Source organism: Crassostrea angulata, chromosome 3, assembly GCF_025612915.1.
Source record: "Crassostrea angulata isolate pt1a10 chromosome 3, ASM2561291v2, whole genome shotgun sequence".
NCBI classification, from domain to species: Eukaryota; Metazoa; Mollusca; class Bivalvia; order Ostreida; family Ostreidae; genus Magallana; species Magallana angulata.
Genome location: NC_069113.1, coordinates 8,298,161 through 8,314,199, shown reverse-complemented (window position 1 = coordinate 8,314,199; position 16,039 = coordinate 8,298,161). Strand labels below are relative to the sequence as shown.

The 16,039-nt window shown below is 34.9% G+C and overlaps 2 protein-coding genes across 2 annotated transcripts; one reads left to right on the top strand and one right to left on the bottom strand.

Annotated features, from left to right (window-relative positions):
* The first annotated feature begins 336 nt into the window (after positions 1-336).
* Positions 337-7,077, top strand: LOC128176235 (uncharacterized). Its single transcript, XM_052842412.1, has 10 exons — positions 337-597; positions 4,070-4,152; positions 4,308-4,538; positions 4,730-4,798; positions 4,892-5,041; positions 5,133-5,268; positions 5,474-5,610; positions 5,738-5,866; positions 6,063-6,140; positions 6,286-7,077. Exons 1-10 carry the CDS (start codon positions 393-395, stop codon positions 6,781-6,783), a joined length of 1,716 nt encoding a protein of 571 aa, XP_052698372.1. The 5' UTR covers positions 337-392; the 3' UTR covers positions 6,784-7,077.
* Positions 7,078-7,726: 649 nt separating this feature from the next.
* On the bottom strand, positions 7,727-12,726 carry LOC128176236 (peptidyl-glycine alpha-amidating monooxygenase A-like). The gene is made up of 10 exons (XM_052842413.1): positions 12,495-12,726; positions 10,786-10,958; positions 10,324-10,437; positions 10,142-10,214; positions 9,906-10,045; positions 9,381-9,454; positions 9,165-9,267; positions 8,807-8,919; positions 8,401-8,510; positions 7,727-8,266 (listed from the first exon to the last, which is right to left on the bottom strand). Exons 1-10 carry the CDS (start codon positions 12,609-12,611, stop codon positions 8,165-8,167), a joined length of 1,119 nt encoding a protein of 372 aa, XP_052698373.1. The 5' UTR covers positions 12,612-12,726; the 3' UTR covers positions 7,727-8,164.
* Positions 12,727-16,039: the final 3,313 nt, after the last annotated feature.

Below are 16,039 nucleotides of genomic sequence, written 5' to 3'. Positions count from 1 at the left end.
AATTTTTAAATTCTGATCAAATTCCCCTTTTTAAAATTTTAATAACTTTTAAGTAACATATTTCCCCGTTTAACATACAAGTATATACTGTGTCTATTCTTTGATTTGCTATACCTAGATAGCCTACCGTGGCATCACCAAAAATGACAAAAAAAACACATCTTTTATTAATATATGAATTGAATTATACAAGTCAGAATAATTTGAAAGCTTTTCCAAATTTAGTTAAAACTTAACTCTCCCATGTTTGATATAAAAAATCACACAGCATGGACAATAACAACAATCCAGTGAGGCGTGACCGAGCCTTGCTGAGTTGTCATCACGAGAGCGAGGTCAGTTTAGTTTGCCGCCTTCACGACAGCAGTTAAGACGGACAGTATCACGGAGAGATGGAAACTGTCAGCAGAGATATGGCGGAGTCGGACCCTCGCTTCAGGACCTGGGAGGAGTTAGAGGATATCCCCGCCATTGACAGCACCGTCCAGTGGTACGAGAGAGTCAAGCAGGCGTGTTTGGTGACGGAAGCAGGCCTCTCGGCGTTAGAGTGGGGTATTCAGTCCCTGGCCGACATCTTGCAGATAAAACGACTAGCTGGTGAGAAATCATTTGTCCCTCCCCTACCACACCCTCATTACAAGTAAAGTCATGAAACGGGTTTTTCCGTAGCAACAGTCTTGTTAACAGTAATAAAAACGCGACTTGCTTAAAATTGCTTGCTACACCTTGAAATAATTTCTCAAATCAGCAGAAAATTACTTGATTATGATACTAGATAACATGACGCATAAGAAGTATATTTGTCAAATAGGCCAAACATATGCAATTTTGGATGAAAATATATTGATTTAAAAAATTTATTTCGGTGGATATGAACAAAAGCCCCACGCGGCTTCGAACTCGTTATCTGCGGTTCACAAGCCCGATACTTTAACCACTGAGCTTTGATGTTATTCAATCAAATCGATCGATACAAACAATTATTAACATGTAAGACCTTAACAATGTTTGATATTCCAAGGATTTCTATTTACGGTACGTTTTTGGTGAATCTAATTGGAACTGGTTGTAAGAATTTAAGATAGATGCAATTATGTTGCACACGAGAATAAGAAAATGTAGACTCGTTAAAACTTTGCTTATAGTTAGTACGATTATTGGAGCATTGGACTTCGATACCCGAGTACAAAGACATTCGAAGGATAAACTATTACTAGTATTCCACTAACAGCATGTCAGTTTGCTTGATCGAACTTGTAAAAAATTCATTCATCGATTTCAATAATTACTGTGTACTCATCAATTGGCTGTTCGGGTTCAATGAAATGAAGACTACTTTGCACATCAAAGAAGAACCAATCAATGTTATTTATAATACTGACCAATCGCAAAGGGTTGTTTACACGTGCTATGGCAGTCTAGTAGATAACAACACGTGTTCGATTGAACACGCAACAAGCATTGTGATTGGTCAGTACAGTCAGCGCTATTTTAAGTTCTGTAATTGATACTCAAAAAGTGGAACAGCCAATCACCGTACTGTGAACTACAAAAGCGTTTACTCCAGAAAAAAATTGACATAATGTTTTAACCTTTGTCCAATCAGATCGTCGTAGGCTGAGTTAATATATTACCTCGTACTTAGAGAGAGGGAGAAAGAGAGGAGAGAGAGTGAGAATATGGAGTAAATCATGGTGTTGCAGATAAACAAATTAGTTATAAACTGGCAAATAAATTGAGGATAATTATATCCTATATTGACAAACATGTGACATTAAGGTACCTCACTACACCTTGAAATAGTTTCTCAAATCAGCAGAAATTTACTTGATTATGATAGAAAGAATGATGGATAAGAATTATATATATCAAAGAGGCGAGAAAATGTACAATTTTAGATAAAAAATGATATTTTCAAAAATGTCATTCAGTAAACATGAACAAAAACCCCAGGTGGATTCGAACTCATTACCTGCGGTTCACAAGCCTGATACTTTAACCACTGAGCTATGACGATATACATCGGAATCGATTGATACAAACAGTTTAACAAAACATTTAAATCGCCATCTTGTGACGTTGTGTCTTAAAAAGTATATTATCGTTTTACTAACAGCGTGCCAGTTTGCTTGTCGGGCCGTGCTAAAATTTTGTAAGCTGATTATCATATTACTTATCGATTGGTTGTTAGATTTCACTGAAGTTAATACTAATTTGCATATCAAGCACAGAACCCAGAAACGCACTGACCAATGATATTACATGATTTTTTGGGTAGTGAATATCAACACGTGGACAGTCCAAAGCTTGTTGTTTGTTAAATGAAATAAACGTCCTCCACTGTTTCTACTTGTTTAACGAACGTCGCATTAATCGAATACTCCCCGGTAAATCTTTTTGTACTGGGATAGGAAGCGCTCTTGCATGAAATAACCAGTCTTGAAGTAAACCCAATATTACGGAAACTATTGGATATTAACGAAATTAAAACGTAAAGAAATAAATTTAACAAACAACGGGCTTTGGACTGTCCACGTGTTGATATTCACTACCAAAACATCATGTACATGTAATGTCATTGGTCAGTGCGTTTCTGGGTTCTGTGTTTGATATGCAAATCAGCATTCACATCAATGAAATCGAACAACCAATCGGTGAGGAATATGATAATCGACATACAAAATTTTAACACGGCCCGACAAGCAAACTGGCATGCTGTTAGTAAAACGATAATAAGTCTCGGTGTAGTGAAGTACCTTAATCTTTTGCCAGTGACAACAATGTCTATATACATATAGGAATGACTTGATATCAAAGCATAGAAACTTGTAATGATTTTTTAACTGATACACATGAATATGACAGTACGTTTTCTGATCTCATTTTAAAACTATATATCCGTGCCCGGGTCTAGCATTAGACCTAGAACCATTTTAACAAGAGCTTGGACTTAAGGTAGTTGTGTCAAACAGCAATGTGACGTAGACCTGTCTATTTCATTGCTGGCCATTCAGCCATGCCTCTTTGAAATCAACATGATTTGTTTGGCTTTTGAGTTAAGAATACGCAATCGGTGTATATTTCGCTTGAAACCAGCGTCATTTTAAACTTGTTTTGACGCAAGAAATAGATATTTACAACCTACTGAAAGTCCAAGGCCTTGTTTAAATGGTTCTATTTTACTTTGGATGCGTTCTGTCTTTCTGTATTATTTTTCTTTAATTTTGTGAAAAATCGTGAATAATCAAAATCATTATTTGGGTATAAAAAAGAGGAGTTTATTCATGAAATATTTTTATAAGTCGGAATAAATCAGACACAAGATTTATGCCGTTTATAACACTGTCAGATATTTGAAAAAAAGTATCTCTCAGGCATCGAATGTTAAAGGATAGCAAGAAATAATTGTTTAAGTTATATATATATATATATATATATATATATATATATATATATATATATATATATATATATTAATCGGATATTGTGTTCAGAAATGCTTATATTCATATTCGAATCTTATAAAAATGATTTACAGAATGAAAGAATATCTGCGCAGTGGCTCCAATTTACGTACATGTACATGAGGTATAGGACAAGATTTCAACAATTGTCTGTTGTAAATTTTTTTAGAAAATGGTTTATTCGTCCTGGGTCACTAAATGAAGCTGATAAATACACACGTGCTTTCATTTAGGGGAAAATTTTAGTATACTTGAATTTAGTTTTCTCCGAGAGAAAATTTGGCATTGGTTGAGATAAAAGACCGACGATGTCTGTATTTAGGCTCAATTTTCTGGGAAGGAGAGTCTGACCTGGCCCCGATTTTTCTTGGGAAAATAGTATGCAGGGGTTGGGGAGTGGGGGATCAGTGTTTTGATGACAGAGGTGACGTTTTCTTACAGACTGGTTGTAAATTAGCCACCTCTTTGAATAATGCTTGTGTTGGGAGGTATGGAAATGATAAACTTGAAAATGAAAATGACAGGAGCACACACACAAACAAATTATTCCATCAATTAAATCCCTAACACTGCTGAATCCAAATCATACGTTTTGTTTTAAATAGGATCCTATATTGATGTGGTCACTGGAGACAAGATAGCAGACTTGAAGGAATCTTACCCAATTCTCCAGAAAAGACCCCAAAAGGTTTATAGCCATTTACAAAAAACATTAATCTAATTTCTAACATTCAAGTACTAAAATTCAGTGGTATTCCTATCAATATTTTATTGGAGTGTAATAAAAGCTCATACTTTCTGAGGAATTTTTTTTTTTTTAAACAAATATTGAATTCCTTACAGATCATGAAAATTACAAAACACAGGTCGGTGCGATTCGTCAAGAGGAGAACTCGATCAGCTCTGGACAACTTTCTGGGTAAATCTCTGATGTTTGTCCTGGACACCATGCTGTGGGTTTCGGAGGGAATCACGCAGTGTTTGGAACCAAAGGCCATAACTACGTCAGAAAAACACGTGCAAACGTCACCGATATCTACCGAGAAAAGTCCGGAAATGGCTTGGGTTGACAAGGTAAAAAATATAAACATAAATGAAAATTATATATATGAACGCTTTAAGCACAACATTTCTTTTAATTTGAGTTTTGTTATAGCAAAAGATATGTTATTGGATGGTCACTTAATTAAAGAAAGACAACTCTATTTACCGCGTTTCTTCTCTGTACAACGCGTTTTAAAAATTATTTCCCTTGTACATTACAGATTACAGAGGAAGACCAAAGTTTATTGGAGTTATTCAGAAGATTTTTGATGTTCCCGTTGACATTTTTCGTAAGTCCTTTTTTAAACTGTACCATTAAGTCATCTTCTAAACTATATTAATAATATCGACATTGACAGAATAATATTTTTTTTACCCTCTAGATTTGTTTTCTGAAAGAAACTAAGATCTTTATACATGGATCAAAGCATAACAAATCTTCCTATTCCGGTCCCGTCCGGAAATCGACGCGTAGCGTCAAGTCAAAGACGATGAGTCCAGAAAGGCTACAGGAAATTCACGCCCGCAGAAAGGTAATCGTAACCTTTGTGTTCATCTGGTTCAATATTTCGCGCGCGATGAAAATTATTTTCATTGTACGTTATGAATTTTTTATCATCGAAGGTCTCCCCCAGAAAGCGCCTCCCTTCGTCCTCCTTCCTGGGAAATCTGAAGAACGCCACCTTCCGGTTGTTTGGACTCTCAACAAGTCACGTGAAGCAGACAGACATCCGGAAGTTCCTCACCTGCAGCAAGCACAGTGAGTGTTGGTAACGTCTGTTTGCATCGAGCATCAATTTCTTGATTGGGCAAAAGTTTTAAAACTTAGTTCGAACAAGGTTAATTTCATGAGTTTATAGCCTTCTCTGGCAATGTTAAAGATGATTTTATCTTTTAAAAAATGTGTGTGGATTCATTCTTTTTCAAAGCTGACTAAGGTTGATCAGGTTTTCTGTCTGTAACAGAGTCCCTGAACGAATGCTCCTTGTTGACCTGTGAGCAAAAGAAAAGAAAGCACCCCGACCAATCTGACGGCTCCGAGGATGACCTCACTAACCTTGACCTAGACAGCTATCTTTCTGAAGAAGACCCTGATTACGAGGTACGTTAGAAAGTGCAGGGTAAGTTACAATTTCGGCAGTCCAGAGGTTGTACCAAATCTCCGCCGAATCAACCAGAATAAAGTTAATTTATATTTATATTGCAAATACTTTGATTACTTTTTTTAGCCCACTGATGAGGATACAACTGACGTCAGCATCGACTCGGAGGAGGAGGTTTCCGAGGGGGAACTGGAGGTGGAATCCTCCAAAGATGGAGCCTTCAAGATGCTCAAAGAAAAGTCCAAATCAACAAGTGTAAACAATTCTTAGACATTGCAATACATAAACTATAAGCTGTTTTTCTTTTCAATGATACTATTGATATTTAGTATATTTGGATTTAAATTACTTCTTAAATGAAGGAAAGCAATAAAAAAATTAATTACATATAACCAGAAAGAGTTTGTATGCATGATGAGTTTTCGGAGCTAATCTTAATCATACCCTGCAGGTATCAGATGACAAGCAGATTCCTGGAGACAAGGCACTCGACACAAAAAGAACAGACAACAATAAAAACGAAAAATCTGTAAGCAGTTTATTTTAGTTTTAAAAAAATTGAGATATTTTGACACTAAATGTCCCTAAACTACCCATTCATAACTACTTGACCGACAAGTTGGTTTTGTTTTCTTGCAGAATCATTAGGACAATTTGATTTTCAATTTGTGCAGGTGTTGAAGCCATCATTTGAAATTACAGAAACTAAAACATCAGTACCAAAGACAATGGAGAAAGCAAGTCCAGTATCTCAAACAAAACCAATGGAAAAAGGTTCTAAACCAACTCAAAAAGTCCCCGACCCTCCTGTGGCTCCTTTGCAATCACAACGACCACCTTCAGAATCAAGTGCTCCCTCTCAGCCACAGCGACCGTCACTTCCGGTATCAAACGCACCGATGCAGCAAATGATGTCACCGCATGGAAATAAAAATAAGCACAATAAATCCGGAGGAAATTCGAAAAACGTTTCGTCTCCGAACCGCCATGTTAAGCAGCATAGTTGTAAAACCCCGGAAAACAAAGAGAATCTCGAAACTTCACTAGAGAAGGAGCTCTCGAAACAAGGAGGTAAAAATGCACCGGTTGTTAAGGAAACACAGGAGCAGCCAAAGTCCGCTAATAGTAGTGCAAAAGAGTCGGATATTTTGGTGAAAACTGCAAAAACATAGACCTAGCTATGTATGAACTTCCATCACAGACACTTGTGGAAATCGTGGAAAATAATGGACGCCGTTATGTTTATTTACTTTATAGCTGTCCTTGGTACAACTTGTTTTCATTTTTTCAGCCAATTCCTAAGTTGAAACTAGTGCTGACATTGTTTGTTCTTCAGGTTTTCATGTTATTTTTTGTGTGTAAATGTCGTTCGGAAGTTGTTCTATAGTTAACATATTTATTTAACTGTGTATTTGTATCAACAAAAGAGATTTATAATTTATTTGGTATTAAAGTCGCAATTCATATCTAGTATTTGTCGTCTATAAATTGCAAATGGAAGAAATCCGTATAAACTATACTGTCTAATGTAAAAGAATGGAACACCCAAATTATGTATTACACATTTTCATCAGTTACTAAGAAAGCCATACAAAATATTGTAGTCATCGCCGTTTGTGTCCTTTAAAATTTATGTGAACAATACTGCGCCTGATTACTGTACATGTGATTCCAAATTTGTTTTACTGTTTTATTATTTTTTATACTAATTAGCATGCCTACTGGCTGCCATATTATATAGTATTTACAAAACGGAAGGACAATTGCTATAAAATAAGAAAGATTTGCATCATATAATACTGATTATGTAAAAAGTACGTGCGCGGATACAGACAATTTTTCCAGGGTGGGGGAGGGTTAATTGTGTATACCAAGGGTGAGTCTAAGGCATATTTGCTATATTTTTTTTATTTTTTTGGGGGGGGGGGGGGGCGGACCCCCCTCAAAATCCGAACATAAAGTATGTCGACCAAAAAGAATATATAATTGAACTCATCAAACGCCCATGTTATTGATCGCATCTTGTCAGCTATAGTCAGAGACAGAAACATTTAAAGTGCTCTACAATAACTTTACGAAATTTCCCGTTTTCTCTCTCGATTCAAAAAATAAAAATACACAACAAAACAATGCATTTATTGAAAATCGTTCTTTAAAACACGAGGAAAAAATATAGATAATTTCAGAAGACCATGGCTTCATGTAACTTCCCATAACTTACTGTGAAACATTCTTTATAACAGTGATAACATTATAATAGAATGTAGTCATATACATGTATATCACAGTTTTATCCCAAGATGATAAGACATACGTTTTTTACTAGTATACAGTCGTTAATTATTTTTCCCAAATATCTTATTAAAATATATATTATGTGCTATATGTGTGACATCAACATGGTACGTGCGCCTGTAATTATCAGACTAAATTTTAACCCCAATTTGCTTTTAGCTACCCCCACCCCTATTCCCGACTAGTTCGATGAGTGATGTACAAAACAACACAGAACACATAAGTTTGACATTGACTCCTTTAGACTGATATTATCCCTCAGACTCTTCTGAATTTAGTCACTCTGTCAGGTCGGATCTCCCCCACATAAATACTGGCGCCATCGGGGGACACTGCCACGTCATGGGGCATCCCGAATCCCTGCAAGGTGCACCATATACAGCATCAACATTTTTGTCTTTTATTGAATTAGTTATATTATTATGATTATTAAGAAAATTGTTATTGAATATTAAAATACTAAATATTAAAATTTTAAAAAAGAATTTCAGTACCAATCCATCTGGGGACCACTTCTCTACGATGTTGCCCGAGAGTTCTACCGTGAATCCCAGCACTTCGGAAACCGAGTATGTCTGTCCGTTTACAGCGTAAATCACATCCACTGCAAAGTAGAGGGAGGCTCTGAGTCAGGCGTGGTCATTTAGGGCCATAAATATAATGCAGACATTGACAATGACAACACAATTCCTTTATCAATTACTATAGTACACTTTTCTCCGAATTTCAATCCATGATTATTCTAAATCTAAATATATCCAAATGATTACACTGTACATTGCATGGCTATTTACGTCACTGGTTTCTTTGAAATAGATAAATATTTATTCAAAGAGATTTAATTTTTCATAATGATCTTTATTTGCAACTTTCACTGTGAATTCAATTAGAAGGACTCACAGTTTGGATCGTAAGAGATGGCGAACACTTTGCCAAACTCCCTCTTGTTAATACTGGACACGAACAGACCCGTTTCGTTGGCGTTCTTCAGACCAGCACAGAAACACTGGATCCTGTATAAAAAGCGTAAACATAAGTACTGTAAGCAAATTTAAACCTGTGTCTGGTGACCGCGCATAACGTCAGATTTTGTTTAATGTAAATACATGTATGTACATTTAAAAATATTCAACATTATATATCCCTGACAACCGATTTTTTAAAAAGTATAATTATATTTGTATGAGATTTCGTGAACAATAATATATGTTTATGTATTACATAATATATAATTCGACCTTGACATTTGCTGACTTACCTTCCGTGTTCTCTGTCCGCCACACAGATCGTATCACGTGACTCGATGAGGGTCAGACTGTGGGGGATGAAGAAATCAGCGTTCCCTGCCGCCTCAACTGGTCCTGTATTAATGTAAGCACTCATAGCTAGTTAGTCTTTCATAGTGGTTCAAATATTTACTTCATTTAAATATATCTTCATTTCGGATTCTTTACTCTTTTGTGATCTGCCGTACCTTCGAACATTCTGCCCCACTGATGTAGAAGTTTTCCATCTTTATTAAACTTCATAATTCTGCCATTACAATACCTGTCCAAACAGACGAAATATATGTGAATATCTTGAAAACGATATACTCGTATATGCGACGGTCTTAATAAACAATTGTAGTGGAATTACGACATTGGTTAAAGATAAAACTACATGAATAATAGAAGCATACTGGTATTTTATGAAAATCTGACATTAATTAGACTTAGCGGTCGTGTAATTATTCAAACATATTAAACAGTTTTATAAAGAATGACTGTTTAGAGTAAACTTAACACGGACCCCCCCCCCCCCCTCCCCCAACACACAATTCGGTAACGGGACGTAAAGTCCGTCTGATAACAGGAATATAAGCCGATTCTGGGTCGTATAGTTGCTATGTCACGATCCCATGCTAATCACTGACCGTAAGTACTAACAAAAGGTCAGGTTATAAGGTCTTACACGTGTACTGGTGACGGAAATAGAAAATCATTAATTTTATAAGTACCCATCTGAGACGAAAAAGTCTCCATTAGAAGCGACAGCGACATCTGTCGGCTTACAGAAATGTTTGTCGTCACTTCCTGGCGTAAGATGAACACCCAATGTAAGGGTTGGCTCGTGAGAACCTTTTGGAATTTTCATGACCTAAAAACAGAAAGAAAATGGGTAATGGTTTAACATTTCACTGTATAATTTGTATCACATTGTACTGATTTCAATGAGAATAAATCAATAATAAACCTGATGCAATCCCACATCTGTGACCCACAGGTTTCCTTGTTTGTCTATGGTCAGCCCATGCGGCATGTAGAATCTGAAACAAGTGGAAACTGAGTGCATTATAACTACGGTGGTATTTAAGATACTAGCTTGCTTTTTGGCAGAATGATTACATCCGTTTAAGACATGTTTTTCGTACGGACCTCCCTGCTCCGAAACTCTCTATCCCGTGCCCAGTGGCTGGGTCCACCCTCACCAAGGTGTTTTCCTTGATCGCTCCAGTAGGATCGATAAATCTGTTGTTTTCATCGAACGAACTGCAAATGTTTTGAGACATATAATTAAAATAGTGATTTACCAATGATATTTAATTTAGTTATTTTCTTTACAACACGTACATTTATCGATATATTGACTTCTAAGCTGTTAACAAAATGCTTTTATACAAATCTGTATGCTAAATGATATGCTTCAATATTTATAATTGTTTCTATAGGATTTCAAACCCATCAAAAACCAGCAGAATACTAATTAATTCGATTCATTAGAGTATTTCTATTAGAATTTCTTCTTTTCTATTTAGATACTATCCGCAGATATTATTAGGAACGTTAAATATCTTTATATTTCTTATAAAAATGACTGAACACTGTTTAGATATTTACTTGTATTCCCATTTTCTGCTTCCTCTGTGAAATATAACAACTTCGTTGTTGGTGTCAACTGCAACGCCACCTACTTGACCAACTTTGACGTCACTTCCGGGCCAGTGTGGAACCATTTCCGGTGCCGAATTAACACTTCTCTGATCGTAAACCTCATCGAATAAAGCTGCATCCTGTGAAAGATCAAAAAGCCAGAAATAAACGTTCATATTAATAAACGTGCTTTCTTCCAACCCAATCCTTGAGTAACGCACACCGTAAAATTAATTATATATCAGCACACTCGGTGAAAACCAGTTTTTATCATCTGAAAAAATAAGTCAAACTGCATTTAATAAATTTTATTCTGTTTCAACATACTGTAAGTCGTTTTGATTGCATGGTGTTCAAATTTCACGTATTAATCGCCATGGTTTTAATTTCACACTGTAATGATCAGGGTAAAAGCATTGAGACGTCTTTTGAAAACTAGTGATAGTATTTATGATTGGTTTGATTTGGCGGAAAATGATATATCGCGACAATAGTGAAATTAAAAGCACCGTGATTATTTGCCAAAACAGTTTATGACAGAATTGTTGTTGTTCCTCATGTAGTAAACGCTAGCTACTGGGATATATAAATAACATTTACGAGATCAAAAGTCAAACGGTCACCCTCCCCCCCCCCCCCCCCCCCCTCGCTGCCCACGGAAAACATTTAGGTTTTAAGAAAGAAAAAATCAATTGTGAACATGTTTGTAACTATTGTTTCCGCGATATGCTAGTATTTAGTTCAAAAATTTGCTTTATCATTGACTTACTTTTTTAGATAATAAAATCTGGTTTATTTCACCTAAAGTGCTGATGTATATATTATTTTACGGTGTACTTTGTTCATATATTATCACATTACTAATGACTATTAATGTATAATCCTAGGTAAACACGACTCTTTTGAAATATCTACATAGTACACATGTATACAATGCGTGCTACAAATAGCATTGTATTATAGTACATGTATATTTTACATTTTTCAAAGGCAAAATTAGACATTAAAGAATCAATAATGCGGTATATTCATATTAAAGGGTCAATAATAATGGGGTCTGTGTTTTCCAGGAAGGGTGTCACTCAAAAAGCAAAGTTTATAAGGGAGATCGCGTCCCTCTTGAATGTGAGTATATTAATTCTCGTTTCTCAATAACATGCATATGTTCCGTTTTGGCATTTTTGTATGTATTTGTTACACAGAAAATCAACTTTTAAGGACGGAACGAACAAACAACGAAATGACAATACTTCATAACATATTGGCTCGTGATATTTTTTCGAGTCTGTTGGATACACGCAAGAGTTATTCAACATATCTGCAAAAAATTAATGAATGTAAAAAAATAAGAGAGAAGACCCAGTGACAGGTGTATAATTTTCACGTCGACAAACAATGTTATCGTCAGACTTCTATTGATTTGGTGTCGTTGTCAATTTTCATTACACTGTGCCCATTATATCTAAACTTGTGTAGAGATAAAAACAAGGTAAATAACAAAATAACAGGTTGTTTATTGCCTGAATGAAATACCTGAAATCATTTAAGTGTGCTGATAAATATAACTTTTTTGACAAGAAGGCGACACGATATTCAGTATTGCAGATAACAGGATCCGAGTATTATATAAACAGTTAACTTAGAAATAGTCATCTGTGCACAGTAAGTTTACTTACATCAAATAGTCGAGGTAGATCAGCGATTGAAATTTTCCCATAATTTGCTGATCGTCCATAAGCGAACGTAACGAAAATATTGGCCACAGCCAAACATGTAACAATGGCCGCGGCCATGATGGTTCTTATCGTCTGGTTGTATTTACGTCACTGCGAGATTCACATATCCTTCGGTTTTTCTGTTTTGTCACCATGGGGAATGCGTCTTACACAAAATGGAAGGATAATTAATGCTCTGGTGAAAGAAATCAATAAATGTGTGGGATGGCCTCTGCGAAGCAAAAACCGATGCTGGAATCGATATTGGAAAGTCAGAAGGGGCTTAGATAGGAGAGTGGATGCTTATGGATCACAATTTTATTGATTTTCATGATCGTATCAATTTATCTTTAAATCTACTTAAATAACCCCTAATCTTAAAATCACAACACTATTCTTATGAAAGTCACAGAAAGTGTTTTTAAACGGGCCATAAATAACATTTTCCACGAAATACATTGTTTAGTGATGGGATGTATGTTGTTTATTTTTAGACAATACATCAATAATAATATCATTTTGACATGAACTCGTTTTCTTTTCACAATGTACATGCTAAGAAACAAAGAATGAATGCTTTTATTATTTTTGTTGCACAGAGAAAATAAAGTTATAAGTCGTGTCCATAACTCATGTCAGGTCTTACCCCTCGGGCTAAAAACTCTACACAGTAAACCTAGGTCCACACAAAGACGTTGTTAATTTTTCCTACCATGGTATTTGTTTATATATTTAATATGTTGGTTTTGCTCAAACTACAGTGTTTGTAAATTTTTATAACTTAAAGTACTTAATTTTGTTTCAAATTTACATTAATCCAAAAAGATTTTTTTTTCACGCTTGAAAAAAAAATCCGCGATTTTCCATAATAAAAATAATGCCGTTTCAGTATATATTTGACTTTACACCTGTTGGTCTCTAACATGCTCTTTAGATATAAATCTAAAATAAAATATTTTTTCAGATTTTCCAAAAAAAAAAAAGAAGGTCAATATCTCTTCCCCTATAATAACACACAGAACGCTGACTGCATATAGTAAGGTTTATTCAGATGGAATAATTAGTTATTTGGAAGTTTTTCCCTTGGTAGATTTTATTCAGAAAGTTTAAAATTTTTTTTTAGAACAATAGAAAGAACATTACAATTAACGTATTACATTAAATATTAATCGTTATGAGCTAATTAATTTATAAATATATTTATACTAATTTGAAAGTAAATGATCATATGCGCAGTGAACTTGAAAAGAAGAAAACCCCCCAGAAAAAAAATCAATTATAAACTTACACGTAACTGTAATTGATTGTCACCTGTTCAGTTCAGTTCTTTATTAACTTTAAGCTATACAGCTTATCAATACAATAAATATAAACAATATACACATACAGGTAGGTTAACAGGAGAATGTGGCAGGTGTACATATTATATCTAATTTGCATTAAGTAAATCTTGTCTTATTTGTAAACCAAAGTGAATAAATTTACCCAGATTACATAGTTCCTTTACATTTTCAACATTAAAAAGTTGCAGAAGTTTACACATTGAAGGTTTTTTCCAGTAATAAGGCTTAATGTATTTTTTGCGATAGCCTTCATATATGGGACATATTAAAATAAAATGAAATTCATCTTCAATAGAATTTGAACATAAAAAACATTTTCTATTGTGTCTTTCAATATCATAAAATCGACCTATTTCTATTGACAATTGATGCGAAGACAACCTGAATCTGGAAATACACATTTGATATTTGTTTGGAATAGGTTTCCTTAAATAAAATTGTAAATCATGGGTTGCAATTAAGTAATGTATTTGAAAAATGAGCATTTACTAGAAATATCTAGTTGAGAAAAAATATACTGTGTAGCTTGGTCAAAAATACGTTGTTTAACAACAATGAGATCTGCAGCTGTAATTTTTGTTTTTCCCACAATTCAAACATACCCAGATTGCATAAAAAATCTTTAACATGATACTATTACTTATTATACTCTGTCCCGAGTTTTTGCTTCCACCACTTTTTGCTTGATATTTCAATAATAGTAAATACCTTTGTGCTCAAACTACGTTCATAGTCTGTCCCAAGTTATTGCTTCCATCGCTTTTTGATGATTTTTAATAAAATTACACATACCTGTGAATGAAATACAACTGAAATCGTTAAAAGGGAATATATCCAAGATATCTTCATTGAACAATTATCCCTTTTCACTCAGAAAAATTCACAGGAACGAAAACAGATTCCTTACGGAGATTTATAATGGGGTATGTTTACATCTTTTCTCCATTCGGAATACACTCGGAACACATCGCACAATTTTTTAACGTTATCATCCGGGCTTATTAATGGCTGTTGCAGGGCAAAATCTCCGTAGACTTTCAATTTCGGGATGTGTATTGAAACCTGAAGCGGTAGAGGGGCCCCGGGGCCTTTCAAAACAGATAATCTGGACATTTTTTATATTAGTGGATGAACATTTTTTGAGCACAAAGGTATTTACTATTATTGAAATATCAGGCAAAAAGTGGTGGAAGCAAAAACTCGGGACAGATGAAAAATGTCCAGATTATCTGTTTTGAAACGCCCCTTCTACCGCTTCAGGTTTCAATACACATCCCAAAATTGAAAGTCTACGGAGATTTTGCATTGCATCAGCCATTATTAAGCCCGGATGATAACGTTAAAAAATTGCGCGATGTATTCCGAGTGTATTCCGAATGGAGAAAACATGTAAACATTTCCCATTATAAATCTCCGTAAGATTGATTTCGTTCCTGTGAAATTCTATGAGTGAAAAGGGATAATTGTTCAATGAAGATATCTTGGATATATTCTCTTTCATCGATTTCAGTTGTATTTCATTCACAGGTATGTGTATTTTTATTAAAAATCATCAAAAGTGATGGAAGCAATAACTTGGGACAGACTATAGGTTAGTTACTGACTCACTACGAAAATATATTGGGTTGATCAATCTCATAGATGGTGAGGCGAAGCCGAGCCTTCTATGAGATTGATCAACCCAATATATTTCCGTAGTGAGTCAGTAACTAACCTAATAAGTGTTTTGTTTTCTCGAGGACTATCAAGCGACATATTTATTCACAAATAGCGATGTTCTACGTAAAGCCATGTACAAGATGCCTTACTCGTCCAATTTAACTCATTTAAACTCTTCAAAATTTTCAATCTCACCTTTCAAATACTCTTTCAAAATCTTTGCTTCACCCATGTTTACTTACAATGTTGCTATTCAATTTTAAATGTTTTCTCCCTTTCCTTTGCAGATATTTGAGCAAATTTCGACACTGCCATTTTGTTCTGCTCCAGACAAAACAATGTGACGTCAATATTCTAAGGGCAACTACTCTAATTTTAAAGAATTTCAAAGGGCAACTACTCCAAATTCTTTAAGAACTTACGGCATGCAGTTTATGTATAAAATACTATGAAATGTCGAAATGAGTAAGCGAAGCGTCGACCAATGAAGGCCATATTGCCTAA